This window comes from Eulemur rufifrons, chromosome 1 (assembly GCF_041146395.1).
Source record: "Eulemur rufifrons isolate Redbay chromosome 1, OSU_ERuf_1, whole genome shotgun sequence".
Taxonomy (NCBI): Eukaryota; Metazoa; Chordata; class Mammalia; order Primates; family Lemuridae; genus Eulemur; species Eulemur rufifrons.
The window spans coordinates 50,222,210-50,240,406 of record NC_090983.1 but is presented as its reverse complement, the minus strand read 5'-3'; the positions used below and the strand labels follow the sequence as shown (position 1 = coordinate 50,240,406).

At 33.5% G+C, this 18,197-nt stretch overlaps 1 protein-coding gene across 1 annotated transcript in view; it reads left to right on the top strand.

The window, feature by feature from the left end:
* The window catches only part of AGPS (alkylglycerone phosphate synthase), a 114,098-nt gene extending 97,349 nt beyond the window's left edge, over positions 1 to 16,749 (top strand). Inside the window, exons 19-20 of the mRNA XM_069470463.1 lie at positions 293 to 350; positions 15,664 to 16,749. Coding sequence (XP_069326564.1) covers positions 293 to 350; positions 15,664 to 15,785 — 180 coding nt within the window. The 3' untranslated portion in view covers positions 15,786 to 16,749. The remainder of the gene's footprint in view (positions 1 to 292; positions 351 to 15,663) is intronic.
* Positions 16,750 to 18,197: the final 1,448 nt, after the last annotated feature.

Genomic DNA, 18,197 nt, shown 5'->3' with positions numbered 1-18,197 from the left:
TTATAACTTTTTATTTATTATTAACAATTTAGTGGTGCTGAATCAGTCATTTTGCCTTTTTTCTTCTAGAATCTCAAAGTGGTCTTTGTAGACATTGTGACTGTTCACTAGAAAAAAACTAAAAGCTAAGCTGCACACTTTAATTGGTTTTTAAACATTTAAGAGAGGAAAATTAGGCTTCTGGTTTATTATTTAACACAGGAAGTATGTACTTCCTTTGGGAGTTGGGTCTTATTCTACTCCGAAGTGAAATCTAAGTAGCAATGATTTGCTGTGTTGTTTCCAAATACAGGCAGCTGCTAGAGAAGAAATCCTCGCAAACGGAGGGAGCCTGTCACATCACCATGGAGGTATTCTTTTTCGTCAGTAGAATTCTAATATTCTTACTTTGAAAAATGTTTGGTTCAATAAAATGCTGAGGGAGAGTCATGATGTGAGTAATTTGAGAGCACTTAAGTTTTTGTGTCTTAGAATAGCTGTCACTCAGGTAGGTAGATAGGTGTAGCAGTAACCAACAGAAGCTTACTTTGACAGGCCATCCTAGATACAGAACCTAGCTGGCCTTCTGGGTTCTCAGGGACCTCATATTACCAGAGAATGGCTCAGCTTGCCTGGGAGGTATTTGACCGTTACAGCAAAAGTTTTTAAAGGGAAAAAAAACCCTACATAAATGTTTTTCAGCCACTGTTGGAATGTAGCTGGACATCATTTGTACCAAATATTGAAGAGCTGTTTGTTCTGCCCACCCAAAGCTCAGCAAATTAATCAAGACAGGATATGAAAAAATCTTTTTTCAGGATTTTAATGCTGTTTTGTTATTACTTGATGGTCACTTTGGTGAGTATCAAGTTTTATCCAAGAATTTATCACATCACCAATAAAAATTATTCTGATATATCTATGTTTTTTTATCAGCAGGCTTATGAAAGTAATATGAAACAGTCTTTTTAAAACTTAAACAGTGGCTCTTCTGTCATTAAAATTTTTTAATGTAATTTTAGTGGTTATCCACTTATTCTCTATAACAGAAATTTGTTCTTAATATATGCCTCAATATAGTTTGATGCTTAGGAAAGTAGAATGGTGTAGACTTTTTTTTTAGAAGAAGCAGGAGAATAAATGATCACCCAATTTAAAAATTCAGCTCCTATCCCTGCCCTGGACTCTTCATATCCTTCTTTTCCTCTTTTATTTTCCTTCATAGTACTTATCTAATATGCTATACATTTGTACTTTTAAAAACTATCTACCTCTTCCAATTGGAAAATGAGAATCCATGAAGACAGGGATTTTTGTTTTGTTTGTGGCTGTCCACTAACACCTAGAATAATGCTTCACCCCATTAGCCCTCCATATATTTGTGCAGAATGAATCGAAGAATTTTGGTGGAAAAAGGAATAGATTATAGAGACTCTGTGTCTGTGTAACTTTCTTGTAGCAAGATCTGGAAAAGATTGCTAATGTGGATGAATGAAATAGAAAGATAATTCCCAACACCACTGCATCAGTTTAATCTTTTGGTATCTTCTTACTTTTTCCGTAATCCCCACAAATACATTTTTAACTTAGTTGGCTGATAAGCATTAAAGTGAATGAATATGCTCTTTCTCTCCTTTTTCTATTTATTATCCTTTGATGGACATTCTAATGAATGTTTGAATGACACAAATGAAGAAGGGAGGAAAATGGATATTTAGAAACCTCTTAAGTAGAATTAAAAGCTTCTGATTACTCTAAAAGACTAAACCTAATTTTGGAAACTTATACAAGAAGTATATTATAAAGATACTTAGTTTTTAGCACCTTCCTTTAAAATGTTCAGAAAGCCAATATATGTTATTTTAAATCTTTTTTTATTCTATTTCAGGATGACAATGTATTAATATGTAAGGAACTTCAAAAATACATAATATGAAGTATTTATATGCTCCTTATTCTAAATTGATTGCATGGTGGGGGAGGAGGCAAAATAATTTAGCCATAATTACTTGTTTGAAGAAAAATTAAAATTTCCCCTTTGTAGCCAACAATTTTGGCCTTTGGTACATGTCAGCAGTTAACAGTGCACCTTCTCCTCTAAAATCAGGAAAGGTAGGTTCCGTGTTTATAATGGTAAATAGGGGAGAGAAATGATTCTGCAAGAGGGTAACAACAGCAGGATCATGAGTTTAAGGAGGAAATAGAAGTCATTTAGGTAATTAGTTAATAGATGAGCTGTTTCCTTAATTTGGGGATGATGTTCTCAGTTTACTCAAGCCAAATGTTAGAAATCCTGTAGAAATCAGAAATGACCAAATGATCTCCAACATTGCAGAGGAAAACCAAACCAACAATTTTTTCCCTGGTCAATGACTCTTTACTTTTTTAGGATCTATGAGGGTATTCAGGTCCCTCCAATCTTGTCTATATGTGAGGTACGGAAAGTGTAATATGGCAGAACTCCTGATGTTACTTTTTCAGATATGCCCCAAACACTGAGAGCTCCTTGGTAGGCTCTAACAGAGTGTAAAGAAACATACTTGAAATAATGTATTTGTAAAGCTTTCACTATAGAAAAAAGGAAATATGCACAGATTTAAAATAAGAGAATTAAACAACTCTAATACAAATTTATTTGACACTTGGATTTTATTTGTGAAAGTTAAGGTTATCGTCTGTCATAGTAATCAATACACAGAAATATAAGTTTAAAAAAGTTGGAAAAATGTAAACCTTAATCTATAAGATCATGATTATTCAATTCTTGATCACAGAGCAAATAATGTAAATAGCTCCTCCAGATATTTTTGATACAAAGTATGCTTAATGCCTTTTAATGTTGTATAATCTGTTTTCCATATTATAAATATTACTGGCCTGCTAGACAATAGGGTTTCAAAGAATGTCAGTCCTTCCCCTGAAGGGCCTTATAGTGCAGAAGAATAAAATATAGCATTTCAAAAGCCACTGATCAAAAACTCCTAGGATTATGATATCATCACTGCTTCAGTTAAGGTAAAAGTCTACCCTTTGAAAAACACTCAGAAGGTGACTTTAATCAACGTATAAATACTATAGATGCTGAAACAGTGAAGAGGAGGGAGATAGAACAAAAGAAAAGAATTAACATTTATTTATAAAGCTATAAATGTTTGCCAGGTTCTGTCATAACTTAATCTCCTATAATCCTGCTCAAAATGGAGTGGAGTAGATATTATTTCTGCCTTTCATATGAAGACACAGGTTCTGAGTGCAAAGCAGTAACTGGCCAAAAAAAATCAGCAATAATTGTTAGTGCCAGAATTTTGATTTGCACTCATGTCTTCCTGCCTCAATATCCCTGTCCTCTTAATTAAAAGCCTAAAATATCTCAATCGAATAAAATCTTAAAAGATTGAAATTGTCAGGCTTTGAAAAGAGACACATAATTAATTTTAAAAAATGGATATGAAAAGAAATGTTACATGTTACTGTTTTTATTTTAAAATATAAAACCTGTTGTTTTTATTTTGATATTTTCTAAGTTAATTACTTGCCCTGCTTTAGATGAAGCAGATGAACAGAAAGAATCACAATTTTAATTTCCTCATGATAGATATTTTCTTTTTTTCCTCAGTTCTTGCCCATAAGTCAGTTTTACTTTCTGGTTGTTTTTACACTTCCTGATTGTAGGTTCCTAACATGTCAGCAATATCAGGTAATAAAACAAATGCAGGTCAGATTATGTTACGGTGAAACTACTTGTATAATTTATGGGCATTTCAGGTTCTAGGCCTAGAGGCTTTTATTTGTTGAAGACCCCAAGTTTGGTGAAATAATGTATTTTTAGTAATTACTGGCTTAAAGTTGAATCAGGTTTGAGTGCGTATTAACTTACCAACAGTTTCTTCATTTAAATAGAAATCTTTTATTTCTATCCTATTTCTCATATTTTTATTTTCTATGTGGTCACATATATAACTGCATGGAAACAAACTCTAAACTGCCTGGTTTCCTCTAATGCTTAGAAAAAGAAACCAAGTAAAGTGTGAATACACTTTAGGTGTGCTGATAAAATGACAATATTTTCCCTTTTCTAGTTTTTCCTTTCCTACACTGCTAAATATTAAAGTGCTCCAGGGCTCAGCCCACAGCCCTTCATTCTTCTATATTCACTCACTTCCTTGATGATTATCTCAGTTCTAGACTTAAAATACCATCTATATGCTAATGATTCCCAGATACTAAAAGACATCACCTCTGCCACCATTGCCCTAGTTCAAATCACTATCTCCTCCTGCGGTGGCCTCCTAACTGGTCTGTCTGCTTCCATTCTGCTCCCCTACTCTCATTTCTCTTGCTGCCAGAGTACTCTTTTAAAAAAAATCAATGGTTTCTCCTTACATTCAGAATAAAATTCAAACTCCTTATCAGAGCCTTCAAGGATATACATGGTGTATCCATTTCTATGCCCTCATCTCTGATTACCTTTTCTCTCTGGTGGCATTGGCCTTTTTGCTGTTCCTCAAACATACCAGTTCCTTTTCCCAGTCAAGGCCTTTGCTATTTGTTCTCTCTTTTTCTAATGTTCTTCCTCTTGTTTTTTCCCCCAGATATTTGTATGGCTCACTTTCCTCCATCACGTAGATCTCTGATACAGACGTTACCTTCTTAGAGGTATCTTTCCTGTTCCCTTGTGTGGTTTCTGTTTTCCCCATTGTTCATTGAGGTTACAGACTTTATCTTGTTTGTCACTGTATTTCCCGGTCCCTAGAACTGGCTGCTCTACATAGTTCTAAGAGTTGATGCTCAGTGAATGTGTTGAGTGATCGGAGAAGTGTATGCCCAAGTGCTTACAGAATTTAGGGCGGTTTTGCAAATTCTCAAACAGCTCTGAATCTTTATATTAGAATGGCAATAGTCTCATTGCTAATTTAACTTCAAATATTTAAGAACCAGGCCTTGTTTGAATATGGGGTCATATTTAATCATAGAAAGGCTTAGTTTATGCCATAATATTTCTGGGAAAGTATATTAACAGAGTCAGTTATTTAGTGGAAAAGTAAGGTGAAACAATGTGCATTTCTCTGCAACTCCATATCACCAGCCATGTTAGTATTCTTTCACGGATGCCTTAAGTGTGTAAAGTTGCATTCAAACTTTGTCTTAAATATAAGTTTGAGGAGCTGATATACAGAAGGGAAAAAATATAGGATTTGGAATGAAATCTATATTCAACTCTTGGGTCTGTACTTAACTAGCTGTGTGACCTTAGGGAAATCATTTCTCTGACCTGTACTATCCTCACCTGCAAAATGAGAATAATAGCACCTACCTCATAGATATGTTGTAAGACTTAACTGTGCTAACGTGTGTAAAACATCTAAATGCCTTGCATATAGTAGGTGCTTAAAAAAGGGTAGTTTTTTTTTAATTTTAATAATAGCAGTAGCACCAGGTAGAACTCAGATTTGTATTCTTAAACTCTGGCCTTAACCATTGAAGAATGGGTTATGATTTATTTGGGAAAGGTCCATATATTCAAGGGATATGATTGAACAATGGTCATAACACTTTTTCATCTGTAACCTGCAGTTGGTGTCACTCTACAGGAAGGTCCCTTACAATTTTTATGAGAGAAAAATAAATTTCACATTGTTGGCTGTGAAATTTGCTATAGAAAAGTGTCTATATTCATAATACCGTCTCTGTTTAAAATAAATCATCTAATTTGTAAATTTCAAATGTCCACTGCTATTTAGTATTGTTTCATAAAGCAGAAACCACTTCAATACAAATTTTAAATAATGTGTTTAATTGCCCTACTAAACTTATTCAATAGTAGAGCTTTTGAGAGATCACTTATGGAGAAAAGATTTTCCTTGATTTGTACCGTGAACTTAAAAGTTGATGTCACAGTAGCATCTTTACTTACTGACCTTCAGGCAGTATTGTGAAACTCTCTTAATACCATTTTTGAGTTCCAGAGTAGAAGGGCTGAGGGTTGGGAGAATATTGATGCAATTTCTCTTAGAGGGTTTGGCCTGTAATTGTGATTAATAACAGTTGCTTTCACTATCTGGAAACAGACAGGCTGGTTTGTCTGCCTACAATCATGCTGTGATAAATGGAGCTATTTTAACTCGGTTTTGTGTATCAAAGAAAACAGATGTAGTCTGGAACTGGAGGCTATAGGAAATATAAAGCCTACTTAACCTAATCTTCATGGTGCTTGTTTTTATAACTGACGAGCTGGTCAGTTTAAACAACAGAGTTTATGTCAGCCATGTTTTTAATTTCAATTTATGACTTAAGTTTTTAAGTTGTTCATTTACTAAAATTATACCTAAGTTCTTGTCAGGAAGTAAAAAACCTTGATTAAATATAACCAGCCTTAGTTTAAATATTGGTATCTTTACCTAACCAAAATTATTTCCTATTATAATCATGGGGCGGCTGCTCTTAGCTTTTTTTGTGGTCTTAACAGAACCCAATAGTATCAGACACATTAAAAGTAAACGACTACTTGAAAGAAGCTGAGCAAAAGATCACGTGTGGGGCTGTTTGTTAACCTGTAGTGTGAAATAAAAGGCATACACATTGGAAAGGAAGAAATAAAACTGTCCTTATTTGTAGATGACATGATTGACTATATAGAAAATCCCAAAGAATCTATAAAAACAGCAAGATTGCAGGATACAATCACACACAAAACAATTACATTTCTGTATATTAACAGTAAACATATAGAAACCAAAATTTAAAATATAATACCACTTGCAGTTGCTTCAAGGAAATTGAAATAAGCATAAATCTAATAAAATATATATAGGATCTGTATTCTGAAAATTACTGAATGCTGATGAAAGAAATCAAAGAAGACCTAAGTAAATGAAGACATTCAGTATTCATGGGTTGGTGGAGAATTCAACATAGTAAAGATGTCAATTCTTTCCAAATTTATCTATGTGTTTAATGCATTCCCTATCAAAATTTCAGCAAGATTTTTTTGTAGATACAGAAAATATTATTCTAAAATATATATGTTAAGGCAAAGGAACTAGATAGCTAAAACAATTTTGAAGAAAAGAAGAATAAACTGAGAGCAATCAATCTACTTGATTTCAAGACTTACACTATTGTTACAGTAATCAAGACTGTGTGATATTGCAGGAAGACACATAGATCGATGGAACAGAAAAGAGAACTCAGAAATAGACCCACACAAATATGTCCAGTTGATTTTGACTAAAGTACAAAACCAATCCAATTGAGGAAGCATAGCTTTTTCAACAAATGGTGCTAGAGAAATTGGATGTCCATAGGCAATAAGTAAATAAATAAATCTTGCCCTAAACCTCACACTTACACAAAACTATAAAACTTTTAGAAAAAAGAATAGGAGAAAATCTTCAGGGTCTAGAGTTAGGCAAAAGCAAAAAGTTCTTAGATTGGGCACTAAAAACATAATTCTTAAAAGAAAAAATTGATAAGCAGCATTTCATCAAAATTAAAAACTTTTACTTTGCAAAAGAGGATGAAAGGATAGGTTACAGAGTGGGAGAAAATATGTGCAAACCACATATCCAATAAAAGACATATCTATTATATATAAAGAACACTCAAAGCTCAATAGTAAAAAGCAAGCTGTGTAAATAGAAAATGGGCAAAAGACAGGAAGAAAAATTTGACAGAAGAAAATATAGATAGCGAATAATCACATGCAAAGATATGGTCATTAGCCATTAGGGAAATGCAAAGTAAAACCACAAGAGATACCACTACACATGTATCAGAATGGCTAAAATAAAAAATAGTGGCAATATCAAATTCTGGGAAGGATGTGGAGAAACTGAATTACTCTTACATTGCTAGCAGCAGTGTAAAGTGAGTGGTACAGCTATTCTAGAAAACACTTTGGTAGTTTCTTAAAAAATCAAACATGTAACTATCACTCAACCTAGCAAATGCACTCTTGAGCATTTGTACCACAGAAATGAAAACTTACATTCACATAAAAACCTGTATGTGAATATTCATAGCCGCTTTATTTATAATAGCTCAAAACTAGAAACAGTGCAGATGTCCTTCAGCTGGTGGATGGCTAAACAAACTGTGGTATATCCGTTCCATGGAATACTACGCAACAATAAAAAGGAACAAACTATGGATACGTATAACAACTGGATGACTCTCTGGGGAATTATGTTGAGTGAATAAAAGCCAATCCTCAAAAGTTACATATTGTATGATTCTATTTCTGTAACATTTTGAAATGATGGAATTATAAAAATAAAGAACAGATTAGTGGTTTTGAGGAGTTGGGGCTGGAGAGGGCATGACTATAAACAGGCAACAACAGGGATCCTTGCGATGATGGAATTGTTCTATATCTTGATTATATCAATGTCAATTTCCTGTACTTTTTGATAGCCATCAGATTGAATGTAGTCTTTCCAACATTGAAACAGTATCAGATTACCATAAGATAACAGAAAATTTGTTTTGACCCTTTAATTTTTTTCAGTTTCTTTTTTGTGACTGGCCTTTTCTCACAAAACTTATAAGTTGATTATAATATTTTCAATGGGAGCAATGTTGCAAATTGTTACATTCTAAGAACAGACTGTAAAAGCCAATTTATAATTTAGCTGGACATTAAACTATTTCAGCTATATCATAGGTTTAAACAGATTTAAGAGCTGACAGAATGTCTGCAGCAAGAAAGTACTGATCCCTTCCCGCCCGTGCAACTACAGATGCCGAGTCCAAGACAAAAAGGTTCAAGGACAACATTGTGTTTGCTATCTCTTACCATGTGTTATACCCGTGTAGCTTCTAGCCTCAGGTGTATCACCAGGAGAGTGTAGGTGGCTTGGATAATGCTGCTTCTCTGTGGACCTGTAGAGTACTTTTTCTTCCCAGTAATTTTATGTCTAAGACTCTTACAAGTAAGATGTTTGTTAGTCTGAGAATGCTCGTACTACATTATTATATTGCTATAAAATACTTAACTTTTTATAGTAAGGTTCATGTAATTAGCAAACAGTCAATCCCAATAGATGTTTCCTAGTGTAAAATCTTTTAAAGGTGACTTGAAGTAAAATTTATTCTAATTTTCTTTAGTTGTGCTGTCTAATACAGAAGCTGCTAGGCTACGTGTGACTATTTAAATTTAACTTAATTAAAAATAAATAAAATTTAAAATTCACTTTCATAGTTGCACTAACCACATTTCAAGTGGTCTATATCCATATGTGGCTAGTGGCTACTTTATTAAACAGTGCAGATATAAAATATTTCCACCATCACAGAATGTTCTATTGGTCAGTGCTGTGAAGAATTATTTTGTACAAGTTAAGCTTCCCTAATCCAAAACTCAAAGTTCTTCAAAATGTGAAACTTTTTGAGCACCGACATGACGCCGCAAGTGGACAATTCCACATAAGACCTCACGTAACAGGTCACAGTCAAAACACAGCCAAAACTTTGTTTCATGCATACAGTTATTAAAAATACTGTATAAAATTACCTTCAGGCTATGTGTATAAGGTATATATGAAACATAAATGAATTTCATGTTTAGATTTGGGTCCCATCCCCAAGATATCTTATTATGTATATGCAAATATTCCAAAATCAAAAAAAATCCTGTATATGAAACACTTCTGGTCCTGAGCATTTCAGATAAGGGATACTCAACCTGTATATATTTTTACCCATTGAGTAGAAAAATGACCCCCAAAATATGACTTAAAAGTTTTCTTCAGTGGACATTAGATTCAAATCGTTAGGTATTAACTTTTAAAATAAAGTATTAATAGCATTTGTCATTAATGGTTGATGTTCTCACAGTGTAACTTCTGTCTACTACTTTTCCCAGAATTTCTCTCAATTTAGTTGGTAACCTGAAATTTAGAGCAAGGTCACTTCTTGCAAATGGCAGTGAGCCATTTGCTGTTAATCCAGTTGGTTGTAGCAATAAATGTATGTCACCTTTATGGAAATGTTTGGGCTCCTAAGAGATAGACACTTAGAAGCACAGACAACGGGACTCATTCTTAGCACTGTTAACCCTTTTGGCTGGGTAATCCTTTGTTGTGGGTGGCTGTCCTGTGTGTTACAGAATGTTTAGCTGCGTCCCTCCCTGGCTTCTACCCAATAGATGCTGGTAACATTGCCCCAGTATGACAACGAAAAATGTCTCTAGATATTGCTAAATGTCCCCTGGCCAGGGTGGGGATGGCAAAATCACCCCAGTTTAAAACCACTGTTACAGTCCAAAGAGTCTTAAGAGATTTTGAAGGAAATGAACGTTTGAGATTCTCTGACGTACCTTTTCCTGTCTTACCTACTGTAGATTAGCCTGAAATATGTGCAAGAAATAATATCAGAATATAGGGAATGCAGGGCAGGTACAACCAATGGAAATTAAGAAAACCCAAATTGCTTTCCCTAGATATTTGAATCCCTGCCTCTTATCTAAAATGGCTTATGGATTCTTTTTATTTCAATTAACATTTTTTGAATTCTTACTGTGTGGCATGTACTGTTATGCAACAGGACTGCAAAGAGGAATAAAACGTGGGCCTTAGTCCTCAAGGAATGTATGATGATTTCTATCCTTTTCTATCTTTATCTATCTCATGTTATTTGACATGTTCACTTGCTTTGGTCATTGTTGTATAGCTATTGATTGCTACTGTAGTTTAAATTTCAAGTATGTCAAGACATTTTTTGTGGACGTAACTGTAGAATTAGCACTTGATTGTGGTTCTGAAGACAAGTTGAATCCAGCTCTTGTGATCTATTATCATCCTAATAATTCAAACTTTTTTTCTGTTTCATGATCTCTAAAGACCTATTCAAGGGTCTGTAAGCACTTAGAGCTATTATATAAGCTGTACAGATGAAATCTTAACATGAGGAAAACTGATATTTTAAATACTGACAATAAGAAAAATCTTACGATAATAGCATATTTAAATTGCTTTATTAAAGTGTGTGGTATCCATGGATTTATCATCATGATACTAGAATTTTCATTAGTAGAAAATAAGCCAGATGACTTAATAAAGAAAATATGATTTTTAGTATCCACTGAGCATTAAATTTATCTTTCATGGAATCTTGGTTAGTCCCCATCTCATACTTTCCTTAGCACATTAACTTCCATGTGCACTAGTTTTGAGCCCAGGGCCTTGTGAAGCATATGTAACTCACATGTCTCTTTATCTTGGGAGGCGTGAGTACTGTTTTTCAAGTTGCATATAACTCACACACAGAAAATAATAAAAAATAACAGATTTTTCATTACATTAGAAAGGACTGTTTTGTTTTCAAAATTTTTATTCTGTTTTCCTAATAAAATACCATGGCCCCAAGGAAAAATTTTTTTTTTTTTCTAGTGTGGCAGTCAATGTGTTAAAGGCTGGATGTTAGCATCCCTAAGTTGGAGGTCTATTGGCTAACATTCAGCATATACCTCCACCAAAACCAATTAAACATACAAAAATGTGCTTTGTAGACAAGCAAATAGACAACTAAATCCTTTTTGCAGGTTGAAACCCTCGTCTGAAGAAACATTATCATAGTCAGATCACCATGTAACTCAAAGAGCAGAAATTTTCCATTGTTGTTTTCTGTTCTCCTCAGTACCTAACAAGTTCCAGGGTGCCAGAACCTCATCTGGGAAGAGATTGGGTGCCTCTCTAGCACTAGTTGCTTACACAACCCACCCCTAGTTTGATGAGATTAACTAAACATTGAAGTATGTGGTCAATCCTCAGGTTACTCATATAAGCAGCTAAATCTAGATTTTCTTTTTTAAATCTGACCTATAAAATAGTGCTAAAGAGGTATCCAAGATGCTCAAACTAGAACTTTCAAAATATAGTTGTTATAATAATGGTTAGGTGCTTTTTGCTCTGGCTAATTTCTACTTAGGAGCTTTAGCTTCAATGATCTAAGTGTATAGCCCATTTCATAATTTTTTCTTTTTCATAAGTCTATAATCTTTTTGACCTTACAATCCATGATTCATCAAGTTAAAATTTATCTAGCCAAAGAGACCTCTGAGACTAGCAGACCCCAAATTTATCCCTTTGGAGTTGGGACTATTTAGTAGTTTCTGCTAAGTCTTCAGTCCGTTAAACCACTAAGAGTAGTTCCAGATAATTTTTGGTGGCTAAGCCTGCCACCACATTTTCCACACACAATATCACCCCACGCTCTACTCCTTGCATACATGTATGTTTATTCTTTTATGCTTTTGATCATACCACAAAATGCATTCTTTCTTGAATCTGTTAGGATCCAAAGGGAGAATGTCGAGCCTATGATTTCAAAGACTATCCCTGAAAGCTTCTATTTTCTTTGTTCCAAAAGCAAATTTTTAAAAATGTACTGTACATTATGGAAGAACACAAAAAACTTGTTTTTTCCAATCTTGTGTATACATTATTAGAAATTAAATTGTAGAAAAGGTGAACTACATTTTTAATTTAACCAGAACAAGAATCCCCCCTTCCTCAATTACTTTTCTATAATGTTCAGTATTTGGCCCATCTTTTTTGTATCTTGTAAAATACATCTAGACTCTTATATACCTGGCTTAAGTATTTAAGGCATCATATATTTAGGATAATAGTGAATTGTGAAATACAGGATCCCTGTCTTGTTTTCAAAGATGGTGAACTTGGCTTTTTGTATCTGTAGTGTTGACTCTCAGAGAGAATCAGAAGTTCAAAGGATGTAGTTGGGTTAGTAGCTGTGAGTATCCTACATCAGATTATTCAGGTATAGAAAGAAGAATAAGCTTCATGTGGTATGAATGTGCACATATGCCTTTTCAGTGGATAACTGTCATATACAAGGTAAATTGAAATAGTCTTAGGCCAAAAAATCGTCTTATTTGCTATCTTTATTCATTGTCCACTTCTTTAATATGGCATGCTACATAAAGGACAGAGTATCATTTCTTCCCTTTCTGAAAATGAGCTCTACAGATGTTTAAAGAGCTACTATATAGTTGTGTACTCATGTGTGTTACAAGTGTACAGATCAGTATAGTTAGCTAATTTTTGAATGCCTAGTAGTACAAATAAGGATTGTACACAAGGCATTATTGTTGTTGTTTAGCTCTGGAATACAAGTCTTCTAATTTGAAGCCTGTAATACTACAGGCCTTCTCCAGGATTAAGGCCTGTAGTATTTTGTTGTCGTTTTAATTTATTGATGCACGTCAAGTAGCCACAGAAGGTTCTCCCAAACCTCAAGAAGACTATTTCCAATAATTGTCTTGCTGTTAAGGCATATTGAACATTTTAACTTAAAGTGTTTTCTATTTGTACATTTATCCTGCAGTGTAATTGACTTAAATTGTTAAGGAAAACCAAAAATTTCTAGTCACTTTAATCACATAAGCCAAGATTTCTAACTGCAGTTCAAATTCTGTTATCAATGGCAGAAGCTCACAGACCTCTTCCACCAAGGGGTTAAATTCTTTCATAAAATATGTTTATGAGGGGCCACAGCTTTGTTGGCTGTACTGCCTTTTTTTTTACTTTCTAGTTCACTAATCAAATGTATGTTAGATTGATTATTGTAAAAGTATAAACCATAGAAAATTTGACAAGATAGATGTGTAAATTATCCTTCTGACAGAACTAATGATGCACTCCAAGCACCTTCTGTTTTCTAGCCTTGGTGAGCGACTTCATTAAATATGCAATGGCTGTTGGGTGGCTTCTCAGATGATGGTTCAGTTCCTTGTGGAATTGCATTATTACTAGAGGTGTAAAACCAGGCAGACAAGCTAGCTGTTGGGCATCCTGCTGAGGTTCTAATGTGCTCCATCTTGTTGGAGCAGTTGTTTGCAGTCTTTTCAGGACAATTACATCCATAACCACAGGACACATTCAGTGAAACTATATTACAGATAACAGTGGAGACTGGCATTGACTCCTCTTCACCCCTTGAGCTGCCTAAGTGTGGGTAGCTTATAGTAATATAGTAATGCCACTTTTACCACTCACAGAATAGTTGCTTTTTTTTTTTTTAAAGTCTTGTATAGCAATCTGGAAATAACTGATTTTTAACTTTTTTTAAATGCTTAAAATGACAGAGTATTAGAGGTGAAGAGACTTTATAGATGCTGATCTCTTTGCAGTTGAAAAAACTGAGGCTGAAGCATAGTTGTGGGTTATTCCTTAGGGAGGTAGTAGAAAGTCCTGGTAGAACATCTTTTATAGGTAGTAGAGATTATATGAATAAGAATTTTTACTGTGTAGCTTTTGGTTTTAGAGCTGTCTTAAACAAAATTTTTCATTTTAAGATTTTTTTTTCCTGCTGAACCTCATTCCCCCTCCCACCTTAGTACCAGCAATGCTTTTTTATTTCAAAAAGCCAAGCAAAAATATCTTGTTTCCTGAGGGTATTATGCAATTTATTATTTTGATGACAATTTGATGGTTTCCTGGAGACCTGGACACAAAAGATGGTTTGAGTTGAGTTTAAAATGGTATTTAAGATTTCTAAAAGGCAGATGCTATGATGTATCACTATAGCCTGATAAATGGGAGTGCATTTTAGAATGACAGGCTGAATACTTTTAATGAAAGAAGGTTTCTCATTTCAGTTGGCCAATTAAATCACTGTTGATGACTTTGGATCATTAATGAACATTTGTGGAAAATGACCATTTGAATTCAATTATTATAATTGTTTTTTGGAGAAGTACTAACCACAAATAACCCTAACTATAAATTGAAAGATTTATCCATTTTGCCACAGATAAGTCAGCATATTTCTTCGTTTTTTAGCGCCAAAACAAATTGACATTTCACAATTCTTTTACTGGTTAAGTACATATTCTTTCTTACAAAAGTTCTACTTAGAAAAAGTTATATTTTTCATTGAGTGTCTTTTAAAACATAATTTATACTATTAACCGTTATGTTACTTCATTATTCTCAGACAAATTAGCAAGACCTAGAAACAAAGAAGGGAAACTTTATACAGTATTTAAAAGCAGAAGATTAAGTTTAACATGGATTAGGTATTTGACTTATTTGGTGCCTAAAAAAAACCCCTCAAGTCTTAAAAAACAATAGGAATAAAGTGGCCATTATTTGAGAACATGCAAGTTTATTTAAAACTGTGAAAAGAAAATGTAAATGGAAAACGTTTTAACCAGATTTTTTTTAAGCCTATTAAAGGTTCAGATTTTATTTTTTAAAAAACTTTTGTGTGTCTTAAAATATTTTAAAGGTATATATCCTGTCATTTTCGTTAAGTATACACAACAAATTCATCTTGATATGTTTTTCTTTAGTTAAACTTCATTTTCTCTGAAACTTTGGTGTATTTTGATAGTTAAGAGAGGGGTGAGTTCTTTTGAAATGCATGTTTTTCTCATCTTGTTATTTGTAAAATGGGCTGTAATCTCACTCCAAGCTTGCTTCAATCTCCATTTCATAGTTTACAGAGAAAGGAGACACCATGGAGCACAGACTTCCCCTGGGAATACATTGGGCTTAATGAGCTTGATAGTCTGGTGGGCTCAATAAATCAAATAAAGCAAAACATTTCTCCTTTTTGAATAAAAGCATTTATCACACAGTGTTTGTTCACTCGTGGTCACAAGATTGATTGGTTCCCAGCATCATAGTGTATATTGAAGCATTTTTGATTTTGTTTTTCCAGTGGGCAAGTTACGGAAGCAATGGCTAAAGGAAAGTATCTCTGATGTCGGCTTCGGGATGCTGAAGTCTGTCAAGGAATATGTGGACCCCAATAACATCTTTGGAAACAGAAACCTTTTATAAATCCATTAGTATCATTTTAAAAAAAGTCACTTTTTTTTAAAAGTCTTCTACTGTGGTTATACCAGTAATCAAATATATCATGGACTATATTTCGGCTACATTTGTTTGTTGATTTAAAATAAGTTTGTTTTCGTTCTGTAGTTTGTTTTGTTTCTACATCTATGGATTGACAGATGGTATTCCTAAATCTCTCTCATTGTGGGTGCATCCATTTACAGCCAACTGGTTGTCATTTCAGATTTTAGTCAAGCAGCTCCAGGCTGCCAGTTATTTCAGAGGAAGATGCTGCCAGCTGTTTTGTATTGATGCTTCCTCCTGGGGAACAAAGGCAGATTTTGGTGTCATCTATTGCTCATCTAGCTTCTTTTTAAAAGAACATTTCTGGGAAGCAGGTATCTAGGGAAGGAGATTCCACCGAGGAGTAATATATGTGTATGTTTATTAAGAGCATATCCTAGTGTGAGTAGGCCACTAAGGAGATATATTCATGAAAGAATATAGGCAACTTGTTATTTAGAATGGTTTCAGTTCTGTAAGGTCCTTGGCCTACATTTTTCTTTGAAATTACTATACAAGTATAAAACCTTAAATCATCAGTATACAAATTATTCTGTTAGGGGACATGTTTTTCTCTCTGTTTCTATTTCTTCATGAGTTGTATTTTTATCACTGAGATAACCTATTGCCATAACCTAGTTCATTTATAATATGTTTTGTAAGAAAAGCTGACTTATCACTCATTGTAAGTGAAGAAAAGGTTTACCATGAAATGAATGCCTTTATTCAACTTAGAGTCCTAATGTCTCTGATTTCACATTCTTGTTGCTGAGATGCAGAAGAAGCTACAACAGGAGCAGAAGGAAGACTTCTTACACATAATGTCTCCAGCTGAAAGAATTGTTTGGCTAAGAAAACAGTTGTTGTTTAGCTACTGAATTTGAAAGCCTCAACAGTTTCAATGACAAAAATCTTTTTTTTAAAAAAATTAACTCAAACAGCATGTAAATTTTCATATAAAAGTAAAATGTCAATTTAGTTTTTAAATAATAGTTTAATGCCTTTTTTGAATTACTGGTTTAACCTAAATTTAAAAAAAATTTAATGCATTATTGCATATACCATAATCGAAAGTTTGAAATATTCTATTTCTTAAATAATGAGAACATTAATCACATTTAACAAGCATTTTTACATTCAAACCTGGATATTAAAATAAGTGAAATGATTACTTTGAATCACTGTCTGTCAAGGTTCATGATTCACATTTTGAGATGGATTCCTTTCTTAATACCTAACTTTTGATAATTTTTTAAAATTAATATTTGATCAGGTAATATAATCAAAATGCAGATGATCCTTTAAAAGGACACACTGTCTGTCTATGTAGCAACAGCTCCAAAGTATTTTTGGGCAGTTTGATACCTTTTATATCTGAAGTAGCCTTAACCAGAAAAATGAAAATTTAAAATTGACAAAACAATATTTTTAAGACTTCAAAATGGTAAATAATTTTTAACTATTAAAATTGGCCTCAAACAAATAAACTTAAATCTATAAGCAAATCAAAATTAAATATTAGTTTAACAACAAAAACTAAATATTTATTTTTTAGAAGCTTCTTTTTCATTGGTGATTTATTTTTAATTATAAAATTTTCAGCAGATCTTTGCTTAAAGCCCTCGATGTTTGAAATAGTTGGACACTTGGTGAGAAGATTTATAGAATTATAAATCTAGAATTATAAAAATCTCTAGAATTATAAAAATCTCAGCTTTATAAAATGCATCTATTCATCAAGGTAATTTCTCTAATTGATGATGAATATGTAAAATTTAATAAGGTACTAATATCTCACTGGAAATATACACGTTTCTGAGTAATTTCTTTTTTTTAAATAAACAGATTCATAAGCAGATTCATTCCTTTGCATGTGATTGTTATACCATTCTCTCCCAGGGAGTTCAAATTTCAGCCACCTTAGAAATCTGTATTTGATATTAGGAAACTATAAATGTATCACCTGAAATTATTGTGTTCACTATTCTACATGAACCTTAAGGAAATTAGTTATTTATGTCTTTGTTTTTCTTTTTCAATGTATGCAGAACTCCCCAACCTTGATTTTATAATGATGACTACATTTTGTAGTTGGAATCATTTTGAAACACAAGAACATTCATCAGTAGTGTTTTGCTCTGGTATAGTAAATCAGAAACCTTTCCCCCCCACTTTCACACACCCACTTCTGGGAGGTGCCTCAGTATAGACTTTGTGTCTGTGGAGGACTGAGTTCATGAATATGCACAGAAGCACTTAAACCATGCCTCTTATTTTTGAAGTATCTGAAGATGGCCTCGTTAAAGTTAAAGCCAGGAGAGCATTATGTGAGGCCTCTTAACTCATTTTTAATAA